We start from the raw sequence: 19,645 nt of genomic DNA on the forward strand, positions 1-19,645 counted from the left end.
AATTTTCACAGCATGAAAAATACAGTAATACACATTAAATTCCATTACAATGAAACTTAAACAGTATACAGTGGTAATACACACAGTAAATCATAGAATTCAACATACATTGCTTAAAAAAAATAACCCGATTTGCCTCATAACTTTTAATTACATCATCTTTTACCATTTGTTTAAATTTTCCTATTGATTGACATGATTTTATTTCTTTACTGCAGCTGTTTCAGAGCTGAACTCCTCTTGTAGAAACACAATGGAGTTTAGCATTTCTTCTCACAGCTGTTTTTTTTTAACTGGATGTTCCTCTCAATGCAAATATACTCTCTCTTAACTGGAAAAGCTTTTGGATGCTGCTTTTTCCACTGTGAAATCACTGTACATAAATATTATTTTCTTTTTTTTTTTTTTTTTTTTATCAACTTAAACAACTTTAGACTTGCTCAAAACTACCAAACATTCACTTTTTTTTATTTATTTATTTTTTTTTTTTTGCATTTTAACCCTCCAAATGTCACTTAAGTTAAATTATTTTCTACAAAATAAAACTTTTTATGTAGTGCTTGGCATGTAGTATTGGTATTATGTAGTACCATGTAATGCCAGATACTCAGCTGGTCTAAAGTATTCATACAAAAGTGTTTTGCTATAATCAACATTGATATATTGTCAATATTTTTTCTATTTTTCATTCTTTAAGCTAAACAACACAAGGCTGTTCGAAGCTACTAAACATTCAGTTAATAAATGTTACCCATTTCACCCAGTTTGATTGCCTGAGAAGAAAAGAAAAACAAATAGGAGGCCATGATGATTGGAGTCTTACATATGTCAAAGATTAGCAATGAAATTTATAATTTAAAAAAAAAAAAAAAAAAAAGATTAAAAATATGCAATGAGGTCAGAGGATTAACGGCCCTCTTTTTCCCTTAATTTCAATACCTTTTGTATGATATGCTGTAAATCCTCCCCGTCGTAATACACATTGCTCTTGTAAAAAGTTTAACATGGCATCACCACTAGATGGCATCACAGTTCAACTGATCTACTTTGATACAAAAGGGAATCATAAAGATATTGATTATTCATCAATGTAATTGTAGACTTTATGTAAAAGATGCTGTTAAAAGTAATGAATAAACTCTAAAACTAATAATCTGTTTTTCTTACAGCATTGTCTCTAATGTCTTAATGGAAACTTCATTTCTATTGTACCGTGAGGTTTGGACTTAAACTTTCCAAGATTCCCCCTGAAATCCCACCCGAGTGTGCGTTTACTTAAGCCTTCCTACTAAGCACACTTTATTTGCAGTCGACACCCTGTAAAATGATGACACAGTTTCTGATTCACTGTTTCCATGAGAAGGTTAAGTCCCTCGTGCTGAACGCAGCATGTAATGTTGATCTAATTCAGCCCTTTTGGTCGCTTCATCTCTGTGATTTGGCAGGTTTAAGCTTCGCAGAGGAGACAGTCATTTATGTGACGTTATGCCTGACATATTAACACTGTCATGCTGCACACCCACACAGCCTCTGGGATGCAGAGATTTTTTAAGACTCTCCCTCACATACTTGCCATAAAAATCACCGTCTCTCTAGTTCTTTGACTCTTTTCTGTCCGTTTCCTGTGTGGAGGATGGAAAGATCCTGACTGTGTATATGTGTGTAGGACAAGGGGGAAAACCAAGTATTTAAGGGGGTGTTGTGGTTGAGGACTTAACATCCCACTGAGACAGGCCATATGCTGGACTTTCTTTTGGAGCGGCCTGTTACATTCTGCTCCAATCTGCAGGACTCACCAGAACATCCTGTCAGTGTGTCCTCCTCCACCTTCTGTTTCTCTTCTCGTTCCACTCTTCAGCGGTCTCGCACGCTGCCATGACACACAGCTGAACTCATCCATGTTTTTCCCTCATGTCACCAGCTTCCTTTATTACAGAGACATGAAAGGCTGCAGCAGTTTACATTGTTGTTGTTTTCTAAGCTTCGCTGACATTTGGACTCTGCAGTTTCTTGGCACACTTATTGGACTTTGGTGGACGACCACCTGTGCAGGTCATCATGCTGTTAGTCTGGTCTGAGATCAGTTGAGCTAACTGGAGAGACTTTGGGTGTTTTCCACCTGTGCTGACTTATGAGTTCATTAAGCCCCTCCTCGTACTGATTGTACTCAAACTGTCCTGACAGTCAGTCATGAAAAAATGGGCTTTTCCAAGAATAGTTTGGGAAGTTTAGCATTGGTGTCTCATACGGTTGGCATCTTTCTGCTTTCGATCTTTGTTTCATTGAGTTTTGCTGAGATGAGTTCATGTTATTGCTGTTAAATTGTGCAATCTAAACCCAAACAATCCACTGGTACGGCAGCTGTTCTTTACTTAACCCTCCAGACCTGGTTGTGTTCTTTTAGCCTTTGTTCATTTCTCACTATTTTTCTCTGTGTTAATGCTAATGCTAACACTAATGCTAATAGTATGAGTTTTTTCATACGTTCAGGGTTTGAATCAAAATTAAAAACAGCAACTCCATTACTCATCACATCTTTTATTTTAAAAAAAAAAAGTGTGTTAATGTCATAGTTCTGATTAGGACTGAAGATGATAAAAAGTATTTAAATCTAAAAAGTGGAAAACAAAAGAATTTAGTTTTTCTTAAAGCACTTCGATCCAAAGATTCGGGTCAACTAGTCCAGACCAGAGTCCAGACTAAACATGGAGAAGCAGCTTTTAGCTGTATACGCTGCAAACAAGTGGAATAATCTGCCAGTGGAGATTAAACTCTCTCCAAGTGTAGAAACTTTTAAATCCAGGTTAAAAACATTTCTTTTTTCATGCACATATGCATTAAACTTTTAATTAATTCAGCTTTGAATTATTTTGATATAATGTATTATTTTATTTTGCTATTTGTGTTTTCTTTTATGTTTTTTTTCTGTAATGCTTTTTAGCACCTTTCATGCAAAGCACTGAATTGTCTTGTACATGAAAGGTGCTATACAAATAAACTTACCTTGCCTTTTTCTGCACTGACCCATTTGGGGTCGAAGGGCTTACATAGGGCTTACAAGGCCCTTTTATAGAAACCAGTGTTAAAATCGGTGTTATAATTTATTTACATAGACAGGACTGTAATAATTGACCCCCCAAAACCTCGACTCTGCACTTAATAATCAATGTTTGTGCTTTCAGTTGGTTTGTTTTGTTTATTCTTAAATTCAGTGGTGCTAATATGTCGAAAATGGCACAAAAATGTGAAAACGTTAAAAACTGAATAAGCACACTATAGATCTGATTTGGGCCAAAGCTAAATAAAATATTCCAACTCTGAAAGATGAAAAAAAATAGAAATCAGGATTTTTAAAGCACATTTCTGAGGGAACCCATTTAAGTCCCACCAGTCCTTGAATGCATCTTTCCAGTGGGATCATGGAGGGTTTTCTTTGTGAAAAATTGACTGGTTTACATTTTAGACTGTTTGATTTAATGAAAACACGCTAAGCTAGCAGGACTAATTGACTCAAGCATTTACAGAACTATGACTAGATGCCAAATTAAATGCTCCCTACAAATCCCACTCTACCCAGTAAAAGCAAGACAAGTTTATTTGTATAGCACGTTTGATGTACAAAACAACTTAAAGTGCTTGAAACATTAAAAATTACAGGTGTTGTCAAGAGAAGACAGTGCAAATAAATAATTTAGGAAATTAGTATCGTTTAAGAAGTTTTTAATACAAAAACTTGCCCCAGAGGCATTCAGTGACGAGGAAAGTTTCACCAGCCTTTAATTAAAAGCTCATTTTATTGGCTAACAATGCCCTCAGTGTGCGATTTATGAGAAACAGCCAGGGAGTGAGTCACAGTTAATGAACCAGTTTGCTTAAAGGCAATACAAGTCTTGGCTAAAACATTGTAAACTGACTTTCTGTTGCAGTCTCACATCAATATTTATCACTTAAAAAGAGTTAACAGATCGTATAAGTGGTGAGGCAGCATAGTCTCAGTGCTGTTTACTGTGTGGGGAACAAAAATCCAATCAGTATGGATGGATGAGTGCCATTTCCAGTTGCAATCTACCATTGGATCGATTGTGATCTGCCTCAAAAACAATTTGTTGAGGCAGAAACACGTTTCCTTTCAGCCCCTCTGAGGTTCAGAAGACTGTCCGACTGGTAGTTCACTTCCAAAGCTCTCAACGTCATTTCTCTCATGGCGGTTTTTGCTCTCATCTTTCTGTCATGTCGTGCATCACGCAGCATTGTCTGACTGCAGCAAAGAGCCACTTAATGACACAGAGCTTAGCTGGTGTTTACTCTGAGGAGCTTTTCTGTAACTTTGCTGTCAGCCGCCGTCTTCTTCCGCGCTTCATTGTTTGCACAAGTTGGATTTTTAACCCTTTAAGGCCCGACCTCAGAGCCACTGGGCAGAAAAGTCCAATTTAACAAAATCTGAGAAAAACATTATTCCATTTATTGTCCATTTATTACCTCATGATAGATCACAGTTATTGCAGAGTAATCTTCTGCTTTCTGGTGTCCACCAGAGGCAGGAGACCAGTATCTTATAGTGAACAACAAGGTTTTATGTAAAGTTTCTACCATAAAGTGATGCAAAATGTCTCAGAAACTGTATCACATATCATATGTTTGGCTTTAATAACCACAAGGGTTCACTTTATATGATAAATTTAGGGGCTTCATCTAGCATGTTTTTCTGTTTTTGCTAAAATGTTTCCTGTATTTACAGTTGATGTGCATTTAGAAAGACACAGACAAGCTCCCACTTGAATCTGAAACCACAATACAGGAAAGTTTCTGTCTGTTTTTCATCGTTTTGAAGACAGACTTTATTGTAAAGGGCTCAGAAAGAGCTCTGATATTTTTTTTATTACTTAAAAACATTTTTTTTGGACTACTCATTTATTCATTTTATCACCTCTGACAGTTTCAGAAGAACAACATTTTCCCATGAAGAGGAACAGCAGATGAAAACAGTTGATAAGAAGACAAGAAAAGCTGGAAATGATGAGATCACGTTTATTCAGTTGATGAGGAGGTTTTATGGAAGACAGACTGTGAATGTTGTTGTTCAACAGGCTGTGTGGACTGAGAATAAACATGGGAGGCTAAATGTGAATTTGCTTTCAGGTGAATTTTTCTTCATAAGAGCGAGGTACGAAATGCAATAAAACACGAAATGTTTCGGCTTAGTATGTTGCCGATTGCTGAACACCTGCTCATCTTTAAACTAGAGACGCTCTGCCTCTCTGAAATGCTCTCTTTCTACCCAGTTATGCTGCAGATCTGTTACTATTTAACCAAATTAGTTATTAAATGCTGCTTCAGTTGGTTTTTATTTGTGCCCATTACTTTTCCAGCCTTTTGTTTCCCCTGATGCAGCGTTTTAAAGTGTGTTACTGCCATCATACTCATAATGAGCGAATATTTTCCATGATATGGAAAAATGTCTCAGTTTTAACATCTGATATGCTGTTTATGTTTTATTGGGATTAAAATATGTGTTTATGGGATTTATAAATTGCTTTTCACCGAGCATCCCAGCCTTTTGGGAACTGGGATTGTACAATAAATTCTCCCACACTTAATATGAGAGTTTTCTTTAAATCCAAACATGTAAAGCTTGGATTTAAAGTCAGCGTTGTTTGTGCTGTGAGTCATGAGCTGCTGTGGCCGATGCATCGAGTGTGTCGACATTGTTTCAAAGAAGCTGCAATTCACTGTTTTAAGATGGCTGATGGTATGATGTAAATGTTAGGTTGAAGTACGACAGTAAATACTGACAGTAGTACTTACAATGAAGTATTTTTAATAGCATCTTTGAAGTTAGCAAATAGATTCTTTACTCCTGGATTCAGACATGGTTTCATCAGAGAGCCGCTCTGTTTTCAGCTCTCCTCATTAGCCATATTGCGAGTGCCAGCACTGTTTTTCCTTTTTCTTTTTTAGGAAAGAAGTGACAGAGGTCACCTCAGGTTTCCTGAATATGACGTCAGTGAGAGACCACCAGGAGAGAGTGAAAACAGATATCTGTGCAGAGAACAAAGAGAGACAAAGAAAGACAGAACGAGGGATAGTTGGATGGGATCACTGGAAAGCTATGGCCTGTTTTTGTCCGGCCCAAAACAACCCAGCAGCCACCACACCCTCTGAGGAATTCCTGCTGCAAAAAATATGACATGTGAGGCTCTACAGGAGCAGTAACTATGACATATTTTACTTCCTCCATGATCTAAAACGAGCTCTACATACTGTAGGTCTGCGTTCTCTCTGAATACCATTAGATTTGTTGCATAATGGATCATTAACCATTAAGGCTGTACAAGAAGAAGACATTGTTACTCTTGATGAATGTTATATTTAACATTTATTGACATTGTCCCTCAGGTTTATTCGGTATGTTCTTATATACACAAAAGTGTGTATTTCCACCGTAGTGTGTGTATGCATTCCCAGTTAGATGATTCAACACGGTGTATTTTGGCTCCGACTGCTCAGATTCAAAGAAACGCTTGACTTTTCAATGTGAAAATGGTTCAACTCCACACACCAGACACACTGGGCTCTGTGTGTTTCTGTCTTTTGTTATTTTCCTCATTTCGTAATAATGCACCATTACGTTTCGACAGTCTCACACACCAGATAACACATTCTCTAACTTGTGTTTGTGTATGTAAGTCTAAAACAGGCCAGCTTCAACTTGTCCGGGCAAAGTCAAACAATGATTGGCCCATAAAATCTGATAAATGCCTTATGGGGTCAGGAGGCAGATGTATTGTTGGTGTGTGGGAATCATACTCGCCTCCCTCCCGTCTATATCAAACACAAGGAAATCCTTCAACCAGCACACTGAGTTCAGGTCTCTTGACAGCTGATAAAATGTGCTTTTCTGGTAGCATTTCTGATCTCTCTGACAAGAGAATAGTTGAGACTAATCATAAAATGGCAAATTATTCCTTTAAAAAATAATAAATGTAGTACATGACCAGTACAGTGATATTTATCACTTACTAGTCAGAAAGAGCCTTTTTTTTTTATCCTAATCGTGACTTGGTTGTTGCAGAAAATTGTTCTCCAGAGGCACAATAATTCAAACAACCTGTTCATATTTCTCTCCTCTTCGTCTGACTTAAAGCTGTCAACAGACATAACTCACCTATATTTCCTCATGTTTTACCCTGTTTGTCATGAAGACAGTAAAATTGGAATCTCCTTCTCTAACCTAGTCTTATGTGTGCGTCGGAGAGGCAGGTAGGAGAGGCTTGTGGAAGGGGCAGTGAGCGCTGCATTTATGAGAAAGGCCAACAACATGCCAGGACAGGAAAAACTGGAGCGAGGTCACATAAATGTGTTTTTTCCTCCTCCACCTGTTTTTTTCCTCACATCACTTATCACTGAAACATTCTGGTTTATAAAGTAATTTGTGACAGTTTTAGAATCTTCTTTTGTTTGTTTAATATGTATATATATATATGGTAAATGGACTTGTACTTCTATAGCACTTTTCTAGTCATACAGACCACTCAAAGCGCTTTACACTACTTGTCACATTCACCCATTCGCACACACACTCACTCAGCACACTCATACCCCGATAGGCACATCGGGGGGCAGTTTGGGGTTCAGTGTCTTGCCCTAGGACACTTCGGCATTTCAGGGGAAGCCTGGAATCGATCCCCCAACTTACCAGTTGAAGGACAACTGCTCTTCCTCCTGAGCTACAGCCGCCCGTGTGTGTGTGTGTGTGTGTGTGTGTGTGTGTGTGTGTGTGTGTGTATATATATATATATATATATATATATATATATATATATATATATATATATATATATATATATATATATATATATATATAGATATAGATATAGATATATATAGATATATATAGATAGATAGTATCTATATCTATATATATATATATCTATGTATAGATATAGATATAGATAAATAGATATAAGTGTAACTTCATTTTTTGTTTGTATAATATATATGTATTGTTTAATATATATAATATCTATATCTATCTATATATATATCTATCTATCTATCTATCTATCTATATATATATATATATATATATATATATATATATATATATATATATATATATATATATGTTGCTGGGTTTTCTCACATGAACTGCTAAGTTCAGGTCCTTCCATAGTATCTCTATTTGTTTACATTGACATGGTCTTTCCAAAACGCTAACTTGATTGTTTTTGTTAACTTTCTTCTACTTGTGCTTTGGGAGCATTTTCCTGCTTTGCAACCCTTTTTTTTTTCCCTAAACACATACTCAAACATGAATCAACCACAAATGAACTGTTCTGCTTAAAGAGCTGCTATTATGGTATTTCAAGTTTTCTGAGCTTTCTACAGTGTTACAGTGTTGAATCCTCATCAGACATGTGAACTACACTGTTTTTTATCACCTAAACACATGTTTGAGTTTGAGTTTGAGTTTGAGTTCCAGCACTCTCTCCGTTCGGTTTCCATGGCGACAAAAAACGGGTCGTTTTAGAGAGTTTTTTCTACTTGGAAATCCTTGTGACGTCCCGGGGGATAAGGTTCGGTGATTGGTTACCTTCCACTGGTTAACAAGGGCATGTACAAATACATCAGGCGGGTGGAAAACGTCGGATAAAGTTATTTCCAACGATGGCTGGTGAGTTTACCAAAGAGAGACATCCTGCTGCATTCGTTGCTGTGGGTTGCTGTTTTCCACTTTGTTTTCAGGGTCTGATTCAGGTTGCAACATGTAGGGCTATATGCTATGTGTTGACATTGTAGTTTTGTTTTTTTTTTTAATGAGCTCATATTAGCCTAATCCTTCTGTTTATGAGAGGTTACAATGACGCTGAAAGCAGGTGCGGTGCGCGCTCCCGATGTAATGCAGTGGCGGGAGGCGGGGCTTAATACGGAAGAGTCTCAATCCACTCGTTTTGCTCACAGGCTGATCTAACAGCCTACGGAGAGGGTCGGTCTGAAGTAAATAAAGCGATTCGGGGCAATAACTCGATCAATCCCAGCCTTTCTGGGCTCAGAAATAAAAATAAATTAGCCTGAAATGCACATAATAGTTCCACTTTAAATGTGAATGACAGGTGACAAGAAAGCAGGACAATAAATGGACATAGGAAATAGAATTTATTAAATAAAATGATAGTTGCAGCAGAGTCAGGATTACTAAAGCCAAACTTTGATACAAAATGTGCAATGAACTAAAACATAGACTATGCTGAGTGGGGGAGACGTATGAACGAAGTTGAACAGAATAGACCAGGATTTGGGGATGAACAAAACAATAAAGAAGTATACAGAGGGCGCTAAATACCAAGAAAGAACAAGTCTGGTCATCAGTCAAGAAAAAACAACACAACAACCTTGCGTGACAGAGGAGCAGGAAGTAAAATAAACCAAACACACTTACAAAGTGTGTACAAAAAACTTACAAGATGACCACATGGTAGATGTTAAAAAAAAAAAAAAAAAGCTAACTCAGATTGCTGCCATTTGAAAAAACATGCAAATTTCTTCAATAACTTCAAGACAGTTAAACACGTCTGCTTCATCTTGGTGTTTAAGGTGTGTTTCCAGGAATGACTTTAAATAAGATGCTGCATCTGTCCTGATGATGGAAAAAGAAGGTGATGGTAGCTTGAGGTACAGATAAGAACGTTGACATGGGGTTGATAAATCTTTATTTAGGCTATTCATTATGAATTGGCTTGAATTGTCTGTGAAATGCCCTGAGATGACATCATTGCAAAGTTGCGCTGAAAGGTTAAAAGCTATAAATGCGATGGAGTGTTTGGGCCTTTTCAAGCAACTCTCAGGTGAGGGATCCTTCGGCTTGGCTGAGATCTGTGCTCTCTAAGTGCTTCTAATGTTTTATGTCATGTTAAGACAGACAGAAAATCCAAGGAATGTTCAGTTCATCTGTACTTCTCATAGCTCTGTTCAACCAGATCCCTCTGCCATCAGAAACCTCAGTTTGAGTCATGTACTGTTGGCTGGTGGCACAAAGCTGCCTCTGTTTCACAGAGGAATTCCCTCTGTCTGCTCCACAGCTCAAACTCAACCTGAAACCCTTCCTCTTCCTTCAAAACTATTATTTCACACCAATTCTCTAGCTACCCATGTTTATTTTCCCTTTTACCTCTCTTACCACCCCTTCCCTTCTCTCTGCTGGCTGATGTTAGAAATAACAGACTGTGAAACATGATTTTTCCTTTTTTTATTTATTTTTTTTCTTTATTTGCTTTCGACTGGTTGTCACAAACATAAACTTGTATGCACGTCAGACCAGTGAAAAGATGATGCATGTGTCTGTCTTATTTAGTTTAGTTTGGGATACGGACAGAGGGAGGCTGTAGAAAGAATGTGTCTGTATTCTGCAGGACAAAAGCAGGTCGGGAATGATAATGCTGGTGCGAGCGAGCCGGGCTTAACCCGCTCGGCAGTATGGATTTCCTGCCTGCAGTCTCTTTTCAGTCACATCAAACACACAGACACTTACACATGGGTTACACACTGGAAGTTTGTATTGCTGTCATTTCTGTGATATTAAAACAGGATCACATCTGTTTACAACACTGGACTGTTGAAGTGTTTTTTTCCATTTAAATCTTCTCTGTAACAACTGATACATTTAAAGAGATTCATTTTAAAGAGCAAGTATTTAAAGATATTTCTGAGGAGTTCTCCTTTAATACATAGTCTATTTTTTGTTATGTTTGTATTTTAGTGTGCTCTGAAGCTGTATCTGTCTGCAAAGACCCTGAATTCTGACTTTAGGCTAACATTTTCAAGCTGAAATCACATCTCAGTCCACTTTTAATTCTTGTAACTGAACACTGAACATGCCTGTCCACTCCATGTTAAAAGCCAAACTTTCTTCAGTGAGTTTTAAGCGTAAAACATCTTTATTATGAATGAAGTGACTCATGAAACCAGCTGTAGCTGCAGCTCATTTCCTTTAAAAAACTGCTGAAAAAAAGGGGGTGGTGTATCGTCGGCAAATCAGCTTTCTGCTTGATAATAGCTTGGCAGAGCTTGAATTCAACTGCACAGCTGAATATCTCCTGGTAGAAGTTAAAATTGTTTCTACTTTACTCTACATTAAGTCATCTCCAACAGATTTAACCTGATTAACAATAAACTGGGAGTAACAGGAGTTATTACACACGCTCTCCACAGCGCCCTTGCAGACATACTGAGAGATGCTCAAATTCCTGTCAAATTAGAGAAACTCCAGATTTAAATACCAGTAAATGTTTTTTAATCAAGCTAAGGAGCAAATAATATATTCAATACTTTTTTAATTCTGAAATTGGAAATGAATCTCTAGTAAACCTTATAATGATTATCTGCCAAATATCCTGATAAAAAGTGCCAAATTAGATCATCATCATGAAGCAAACAGTCAACCAAAAAGCAAAATAACAACTCAGCAAATTTCAAAATAGACCTTTTATACTCCTTAACTTGCTAAATAGCGATATTATAAACTGCAAATTTTGCCAATTAATAATCACGTTCAAGTACTTGGAAGTTTGCAAGAATATTGTCAAATAGGTTTGACTTTCAATTGAGAAAAAAAAGCCATGAAAATAAAACAAAAACCATGTAAATTGAAAGGAAAAAGGTCTCAACGGATGTGTCTATGTCCCCTAATCCTGTCAGTGTTACTTATATGATCTAAAATGTACATTTGGCCATTTATACAGTATTATTGTCTGTCAGATTTCATGTATAATGAATATGCATCCATATGTAACTCTTCATCAGCAGGAGGAAGACGTCTTAAATGGCATTAACAACAACAACAACTGTTAAAAATGGGACAATAAAATCTTAATGCAATGCTACATTCTTCACTGGTTCTTAGTGTAGTGGTTAATGATTTTATACCTCATACAGCACGAACACAGACACACACACGCTCTCCACAGCACCCTTGCAGACATACTGAGAGACCTACTGTTTTTGCTTGTGTTACCATGGAAACCGTAAACATTTCAGTCTGTTAGGCATGAGTGAACAAAACTATGACTCATTTGAACCAGTATACACATACAGTATGGACCCCTCCACCTATCCATCTATCTGCTCTGCACACATGAATACGAAACATAAACCATCCTCACACAGTGACGTCACTTATCTCACATTAATAACAACCCTTCGCATCTGATCTTTGGGTTAAATTAATTACCTTTTAAACACTTTGAACGGGAGCAGAAGGAAATCTGTCACTCAGTTTAAAAGGGATGTGATGCACGATTTGTTGTACAAATTCACTCCACGTGTGTTTATTCTCTGTCGACTGAATACGATCCTGACGATTTTCCATTGTTTGCTCTCAAGACAGAAGTATGATGAGTGTCTGATCAGCTGGAGGGATGACACAACAGTATGTAGCATATGAGAACCAGATGGTGGATGACTTTCTCTTCAGAGGCCGACTGACGGTGATGTCCTCTGGTTGTGGGCCAGAAATAGCCCAGGAATCCTAACGGGCAGGTAATTTTGCTGCTTCAGCTCAGGGTGAAGACCCACAGCTCCCTGGCTGTAGCTGCAGCATGCATACTGGTTGGTTGTTTACTGTTGGAGTTACTACATCCACTGCAAGATATCTACTGTAATATTTATCTGTTTGGTTTGGGTGTGTTGTTATCTGGTGTGTCCCATTTTCTTTTCCTCTCCTTTTTTTTTTTTTACTCCAGCAGGTCTTAGAAAACACCACAGATCCAAACGTGCATGTGGACATGTGTCTTTTCCCACCCATCGAAACCCAGTCATGTAGGCTTATAGCCAACAGATGTGCAATTTAAAACTCCTTTCACATTTCAGCTACGAGCTGAGCACAAGCGAGCATGACTTAAAGGTAACTGGCCTCTTGTGACTTGCCCTACCTGTCTGTCTTATGTGTGTTACATTTAACAAGGAGTATCAGGTTTCTGCCTGGCTGTACGGCATCGCAGGAGAGCTACTCCATCCTATCTGGAATGACTAAAAATATTACAACAAAGCTTTAATGTGGTCCACTTTCTCTATAAAAGCAAAAAGCAAAAAGGTTTTGTGAAAGCTACATGAACCAATCCAAGTATGTACATTTATTTTAGTTTTTAAACTAATGTAGGGGGAGTATTCTTCTTCCCTAGACACCATGGCAGATTGCAACCTCAGGGGTTCCCCTCCTGAGGGACTCACTACACCTGATTCCTTGCAGAAAGAAGGCTGGAAGCAAACAGAAAGAAATCCAGTACAAGAAATCACTGATAATCTGCAAAAGAAACACCAACAAACTGAAGTCCAGCTGTTTGGTATGTGAAGAGAAGCAGTAAGCGCTGGAGTGGAGCGTCTTACTCAAAACAGCAATGTAGGAGGGCGGAGGAGAGGCTGGCTCTCATGCAGAGGGAGGGACTGGCTGTCCAGAGAGCATGGAGCTTCATTTACTCTGCTAAACACACACATACACACACACACACACACACACACACACACACACATATGCTCTGCAAAGCTGTTCTCAGGCTGGGAAAAGACGGGGAGCCGTGGAGAGGACAGCACGCTCACTGAGTAAGTTGACATATTTATGTCTTATCTGAGAGTTTCACAGCCAAAGTTTTGCTTCATTTCTGATGGTACGTAGAGGAAGGTTGTGTGTTGAATCATCAGTACTTTATATGTGTGTGGGTTTAAAGTAATAGTTAAGTTTTGTTACTGCTAGTTTGACTAAATTGAGCTTCTTTCTGTGCACTCTTCTGCTGATGAAAACCAAAGGCATGTACACATACATGGACACTGCAGAGGTTGTTGTTCTTTATTTGTTATGCACACACACACTACTACATATTCCTACACTCAGTTTATGAACCCTAGGTAGCCATCGTCTGTATTTATGCACTATTTAATGTCTATTCACTTTTTTTGTGTAGCATGACTTATTATCTGTATGTTCCTGGTATAAACTATGTCCACAGCTCCTGCCTATCGTCCACTACATTTAAGGCACTACCCATTTGTGTAATATGTACATAGTAGCTACTCTATAAATCAATGCTAAAGTAATAATATGCAGTGTCCGTACTATTCATTCATTAGTTATTATATCTGCACTTGATGCTTTTTGCACTTCTGATTAGATGCCGGACGGCATTTCATTGCCTGTACATGTGTAATAAAATTGAATTTAATGTAATCGTACGACTTTGTCCCCCTTCTGGTTTTCATTTCCAGACTATTTTTATGCCTTTGCATCTGTGCCCTCTTTTTCTCATCCTACTGATCTTTGTTTTCCCAGATGGTGACAGTCGGGGTTCAAAACAAAGAAGCACTAAGAGAGGCCAAAGAGGGACAAATTCATCAAATCCTGGAGAGCAGGAAGGTTTCAGATTCTGTGACTTATTCCGGCGGAAAGCACACTGATCCAGGTGGAGTCGCTGAGCTGTTGGGACCCATCTCAGGATGTCCCGGAGGAGATCTACAGGTGACCTGGTGCCCAGGGACATCACTGAGATCTTAGCCAAGGAGGCGAGGGCTCAGCGTGGGCAGAGGAAACCTAGAAGCTCCCTGGGACAAGCCTTTAACTGGTTAAGAGGGAGTCGGAGGAAGAAGAGCATTGGCAACGGAGTGAATCGTACTCTTAGTGGTGTGACAGATGCCAAGCTAGGACTCCAGGACCACGATGCTGCGAAAGGCGAGTGGGCTGTTTTATTTTTAGTTGTTTAACGGATGCTTTGTGTTTTGCATAATGTCACTCTTGTCAGTTTAAAGAATTTAGATCTAAATTCTTTATTAAAACCATAGAAAAGACAAAGTTTAGGTTTATGAATTAAAACGTCGGTACAAGATCCTCAATGTCCGTTGATAAAATTTCACACAAAATAGAATTCATAAATTATAAGTATTAAAATAGGAAAAAAAAACATTTTAAAACCTTAATCTGATCATTTGATCTTTAGTGACTTGACTAATACTCCCACTGGTCATCACATTCAACATGGATGAAGTTATCTGTGATATAAAATGTGTTTCTTGTGGTAATGAACCAATAAAACAGTTTTCTGATTCAGTGCTGCCTCTCACCTCCACATGAGCAAATTATTTGCTTAAAGCTCAGCTTTGGTGCAACTTTTACTGATTTTATTGGCTCTTTTTCTGTCACACTTTGCTAGCTGCTTCAGAAACTGTTCAGATTTGGTGATAACATGGGCGATCCAGTCACAAGAGTCCACACATGCGTCCACACATGGCCTCAGCAACGGTCTCGTGATCCAGCATCATTTACCTGCTCAGCTAAACAACAAACAGAACTTCAGCACGTCTGGTGTTTCTGCAACATAAATGCATGTAGTAACAGGAACTATGTCATTATTCAGACGTTAACATGTTGGGATTCTTTGTAACTTGATGAACTGTGACCACAACAAATAGCAGCAATAATCAAAACAAGTATTCCACATTTAAGGTCATTCATTGTGGTTTAATGTGCTGGTTGATATTTCTCTCAAAATCTTTGTTTTATTGACACAGATCCCCAAAAAAACTTGTTCAGCAAGACTTAACTTTTAAATATGGAGGATCTGACTGGATCCTGAAAGCATCCTCAGTGCATTTACACTTGTTTTCAGTCAGTTTCTGATTTGCCCGCAAAATGTGAACAGACCCACATTTAGAAATTACCCAGTGAATATAGTGGAGCCAGATATCACTCTTGTGATGTGATGAAACCTAAACACAGTTTAGGTGTGCTAATACCTACCTGCTTGTCAGAAACACAACTAAAAGGATGCCGTTGTTGCTTTGTGTGTGTAAGTTGTAATCATGGTGTTTTCTACACCATCTCCTGCTTGTAGCAGTTCTGGCCCTTGTCAAGGTTAAAGTTAGTCAAAGATCAGAGTTTTCCTCTTGTTTGGTAACCTTCTTGTAGAATTTTCTCTGTTTTAATCATTAAATATGCAGGGAAGATATGCTTCTAAGGAATGCATTTACTTCTGGATTAAGATGGAAAGATAAGAAGGATTTATTCGTCTCTCAGGACATCAGTCTGTACATCTGTAACTTTGCAAAAGTGGCTCACACAGATACACCGACACGGGGTTCTAATCTCCTTTTCTGTTTACTGATGCGTTTGCTTGGTCGGCAACACGGAGATTACCCACAGTCCCCATTTCCTGTTTTTGTTCCACCTCTAAACCCATCCCTTTCTCTTCTGTCACTGCATGTGTGTGTTACTGTAACCCTTGGCAACTCATGTTCACCTCTGGCGTTTTTGGTCAGTCCTTTTTCTTTTCTTTTTTGTTGTTGTTGAACTTCTTCCCCAATAAGCTACTTCCATAATCCATTATTATGTCCCACATGCTGGATGGGTAACAGACAGTGACTCCATCTGAAAGCAAACATTAACTAGTAGCAGTGCTAATAATTTCCCAGTAGAGGATGTGGTCAAAGGCTGATGTGAAAACTGTGTGGGAACCATGTTTTCTTGGCATTTTGTGGCAGTAATTTTTTTCCGTGTTTAAAACTAAAAAAGAAACACAGAGAGAGAGTACAAGGAAGAGATTCAAGAGTCCAGGCCAGACGTTAGATGGAGCAAAGAAAAGTTGACATTGTCTGCTGTTTCCCATTATTCTGTCATTGTTTTACTGCTTTTTGTTTGTTTTTTTTGCAAGTTCCTGCTCTGTTGCCTCCTTGTTTTGATGTCAGTAGCCTGTTCATTTTTACAAATGTAGACTTTCATGCCAGCAACAAAACAAAGACAGAAAGAAGCTACTTATTGTACTACATCGGCCTCTTTTACCACATTTAATCACTGTTTGGTTACAGAGGAAAGTTGGAGTTAATCAAGTGAAATGTTGGTCCGTTCCTGCTGAATACAAGATTTCAGCTTCTCAGTAGTTTGTTGTTGTCATTGTCTGACTCTCCTGCTTGTAACATGGTTTATACTTTCAATAGGAGATAAATATGTTAAGCACACACACACACACACACACACATGGTGCCTGTCTGTAACATCCTGGATGTGCTTGCTCACCTTTTCCACATCTGTCCATCTAAGTCGAATCATGTCCTGAGAGCTAGACAGCATTTCTGCACAGCTGATGAATGACTTTATCCTTATGTAATAAAGTTTCATGTTTCATTTCAGGATGCAACAGCAGACTGTAATGAGAGAAAATGGATTTCCAAGTTACTCCTGAACTTGCATGCACATATCGATCATCACAATGCCGAGATGGCTTCTTATTTTTATGAGAGTTTGGTTTGCAAGATGGGTTTATACTCTTGACTTTTGCAAGCTGAGATTTTTCTTTTCTTTAAACATTGTTTTGCATTATGGACACTGATGTTTTTCATTTAGTAATATTTTTTTAAACAGTGTAAATCTCCTCCAAATAAAAACAATGAATACCTTTGGTAAAATATTCTAGCATACTGGGAGTACTTGCAAATAGCATAATTATTCACTTTAATTTTTCTTTTGTAAATTCATAACATTAGGAGTTTAATATGATGTGCTGACGACGTTTGTCCCTCACAGTGACTAGTGAAATCTGCTGAGTAATATGACCAAAATGATCGTCCCCACACTTTTTAGCAGAACCATGCCTTCAGATATGGATTATGGTTATGTTTATCTAGAAATGGGTGATATAAAAATGTTTCCTGTCAATATGATACTATTAGTTTATATCCATATACATATTTGTACCGTGTGCATTATTATCTGCATCACAAAGACAGTATTAAATATAATAAAACTCAATAACATCAATGTTGTTGAAACAGATTTCAGATTGGCAGAGATTAGTTAAAGATATTAAAGTAAAGAAATATGACATCTAATAGTAATATGATAAATGTAATGACACATAATGCACAATAACTTGCATTAAACCAATAAAACATCAAAACAAGATCTCATCATCACTAACAGCAGCATCATCCTCTGAGAGGCTACAATCATGTGACACAGAAGGAATACATGTGAAACACAGTGGTGGTAAAGTTGTGTTTTGGGGTTACTTCATTGCTTCTGGGGCAGGGAAGCCCAAAAATAGCAGTTTTTATGGGTCAATACATCCTCTACAAGTGCCAGTGCATTTATCATGCAGCATAACTTGCACGTTTTACAGCAGCATTTATAATTTCTTTTAAACAGTACTTTTAAACTATTTTTAATGAGAATGTTTTTGTTTGTTTTTTTTGCACTGGTTCGAAGGCTATGCCGCTTGAGTGGTTTCTACTTGCTCATTGGACTCTTTTTAAGACCTGAGTATCCACGGCAACGAGAGAGTTGTTTACCAGCTGGATCATCTGATTATTCTGTCCAAAACCAAATTAATGAGTGAAATAACACACCAAATCCCACATTTTTTGAAAAGGAAGTGAAATGGATTCGGGACAGAAAGAGTTGGAAAAGTGGAAGAATTAAAACCATTTCTTTCTGCTATCCATTATATTTACTAAATTAATTATATTGAAGCACTAAAATGGAAACAGAAGAAACAGAGAATGAATCACATGGCTGCAGGAACATATGTTGGACTCATATATCTATATGTTGCTTTTCTAAAGCTTTTAAAAGCTAAAAGGATGATATTTTAACATGCCTTTCAACTTTAACATGTTGAACATGGACGAGGAAAAGCTCTGTGCACGAGACGTTGAACTGTTAGCCTTGAGCTTCGTCCATATTATCTCTTAGGAATGAAGATCAGGAAGGTTGGCGTTGATCTGGAGCTCATTACCAGAGAAGGTCCACACCAAAATGCATAATTCTTTATGATTATAGTGGGCAATGTTTCACACTTTCTTCACAGTACAATGATGAAACAACAGTGTTCATTCAGAGGCTTCTTCAAGTAGCTGCAAGACACATTAATTACACCCATTATTACCTTTCATTACAATATGACTGACAAATATTTACAAAACAAACAACTTGCTGCAACATTATAATTCCCTTTCAAAGGATTGAAAATCAACCTCAATGTAGATTTTATTGAGGTGAAGAAGAGTCAGAGAAAGAAGAAAACAAGCTGAATCGGGTGAGCTGCTTTATGCATCGCCCTGCATTTCAGCATCCATTTCAACTCGGTGTCAGTCTGGCTTCTTGTCTGCATCAACATGGATGTAAATGTTACATGTTTCTTTCTTTCTTTAACCCTTCATATGGTACTCAATTAAATACCTTGAAATGAGAAATCTTAACCTAAAATTGTCCTTCTGGTATGAACCAAGACCTCCATTCTGTTGTTACATTAACAAAAAATGAAATAGTTTCATGCTGAATATGAAAGAAAACAAAGTGATAAAAAAAATTCACTTGCCCCATAAAGGATTAAAGCTACGAGTTGCTTACAGAGTAACTATAACTAACTAATACCAATACTAATGGTACTACTGGTTGTAATGTTTATCATAAAGTAGGGTTAGCATGTGTTAGATGCTATCAGACCGTCTGACAGGCTGAGTGGGTCAGATTTTCCAAGCTTATATTAATGTTTTAAACCCATTTTGATGTTTTTAGAATTTTTATAATGTAAATTTTTAAATGTTTACTTATGTAATAATGCTACCAGTATGTTGATGCTGTGTTTCATGGAAGATAAAACGTTGTTCATCC

The 19,645-nt window shown here is 37.7% G+C and overlaps 1 protein-coding gene across 1 annotated transcript in view; it reads left to right on the forward strand.

Annotated features, from left to right (window-relative positions):
* Positions 1 to 14,481: 14,481 nt before the first annotated feature.
* The window catches only part of nhsl3 (NHS like 3), a gene marked incomplete at its 5' end in the record, with an annotated part of 48,128 nt that continues 42,964 nt past the window's right edge, over positions 14,482 to 19,645 (forward strand). Inside the window, one exon of the mRNA XM_079258439.1 lies at positions 14,482 to 14,713. Within this exon, the coding sequence (XP_079114565.1) occupies positions 14,482 to 14,713 (232 nt within the window). The remainder of the gene's footprint in view (positions 14,714 to 19,645) is intronic.

Source organism: Telmatherina bonti, assembly GCF_933228915.1.
Source record: "Telmatherina bonti genome assembly, chromosome: 19".
Classification (NCBI taxonomy): domain Eukaryota; kingdom Metazoa; phylum Chordata; class Actinopteri; order Atheriniformes; family Telmatherinidae; genus Telmatherina; species Telmatherina bonti.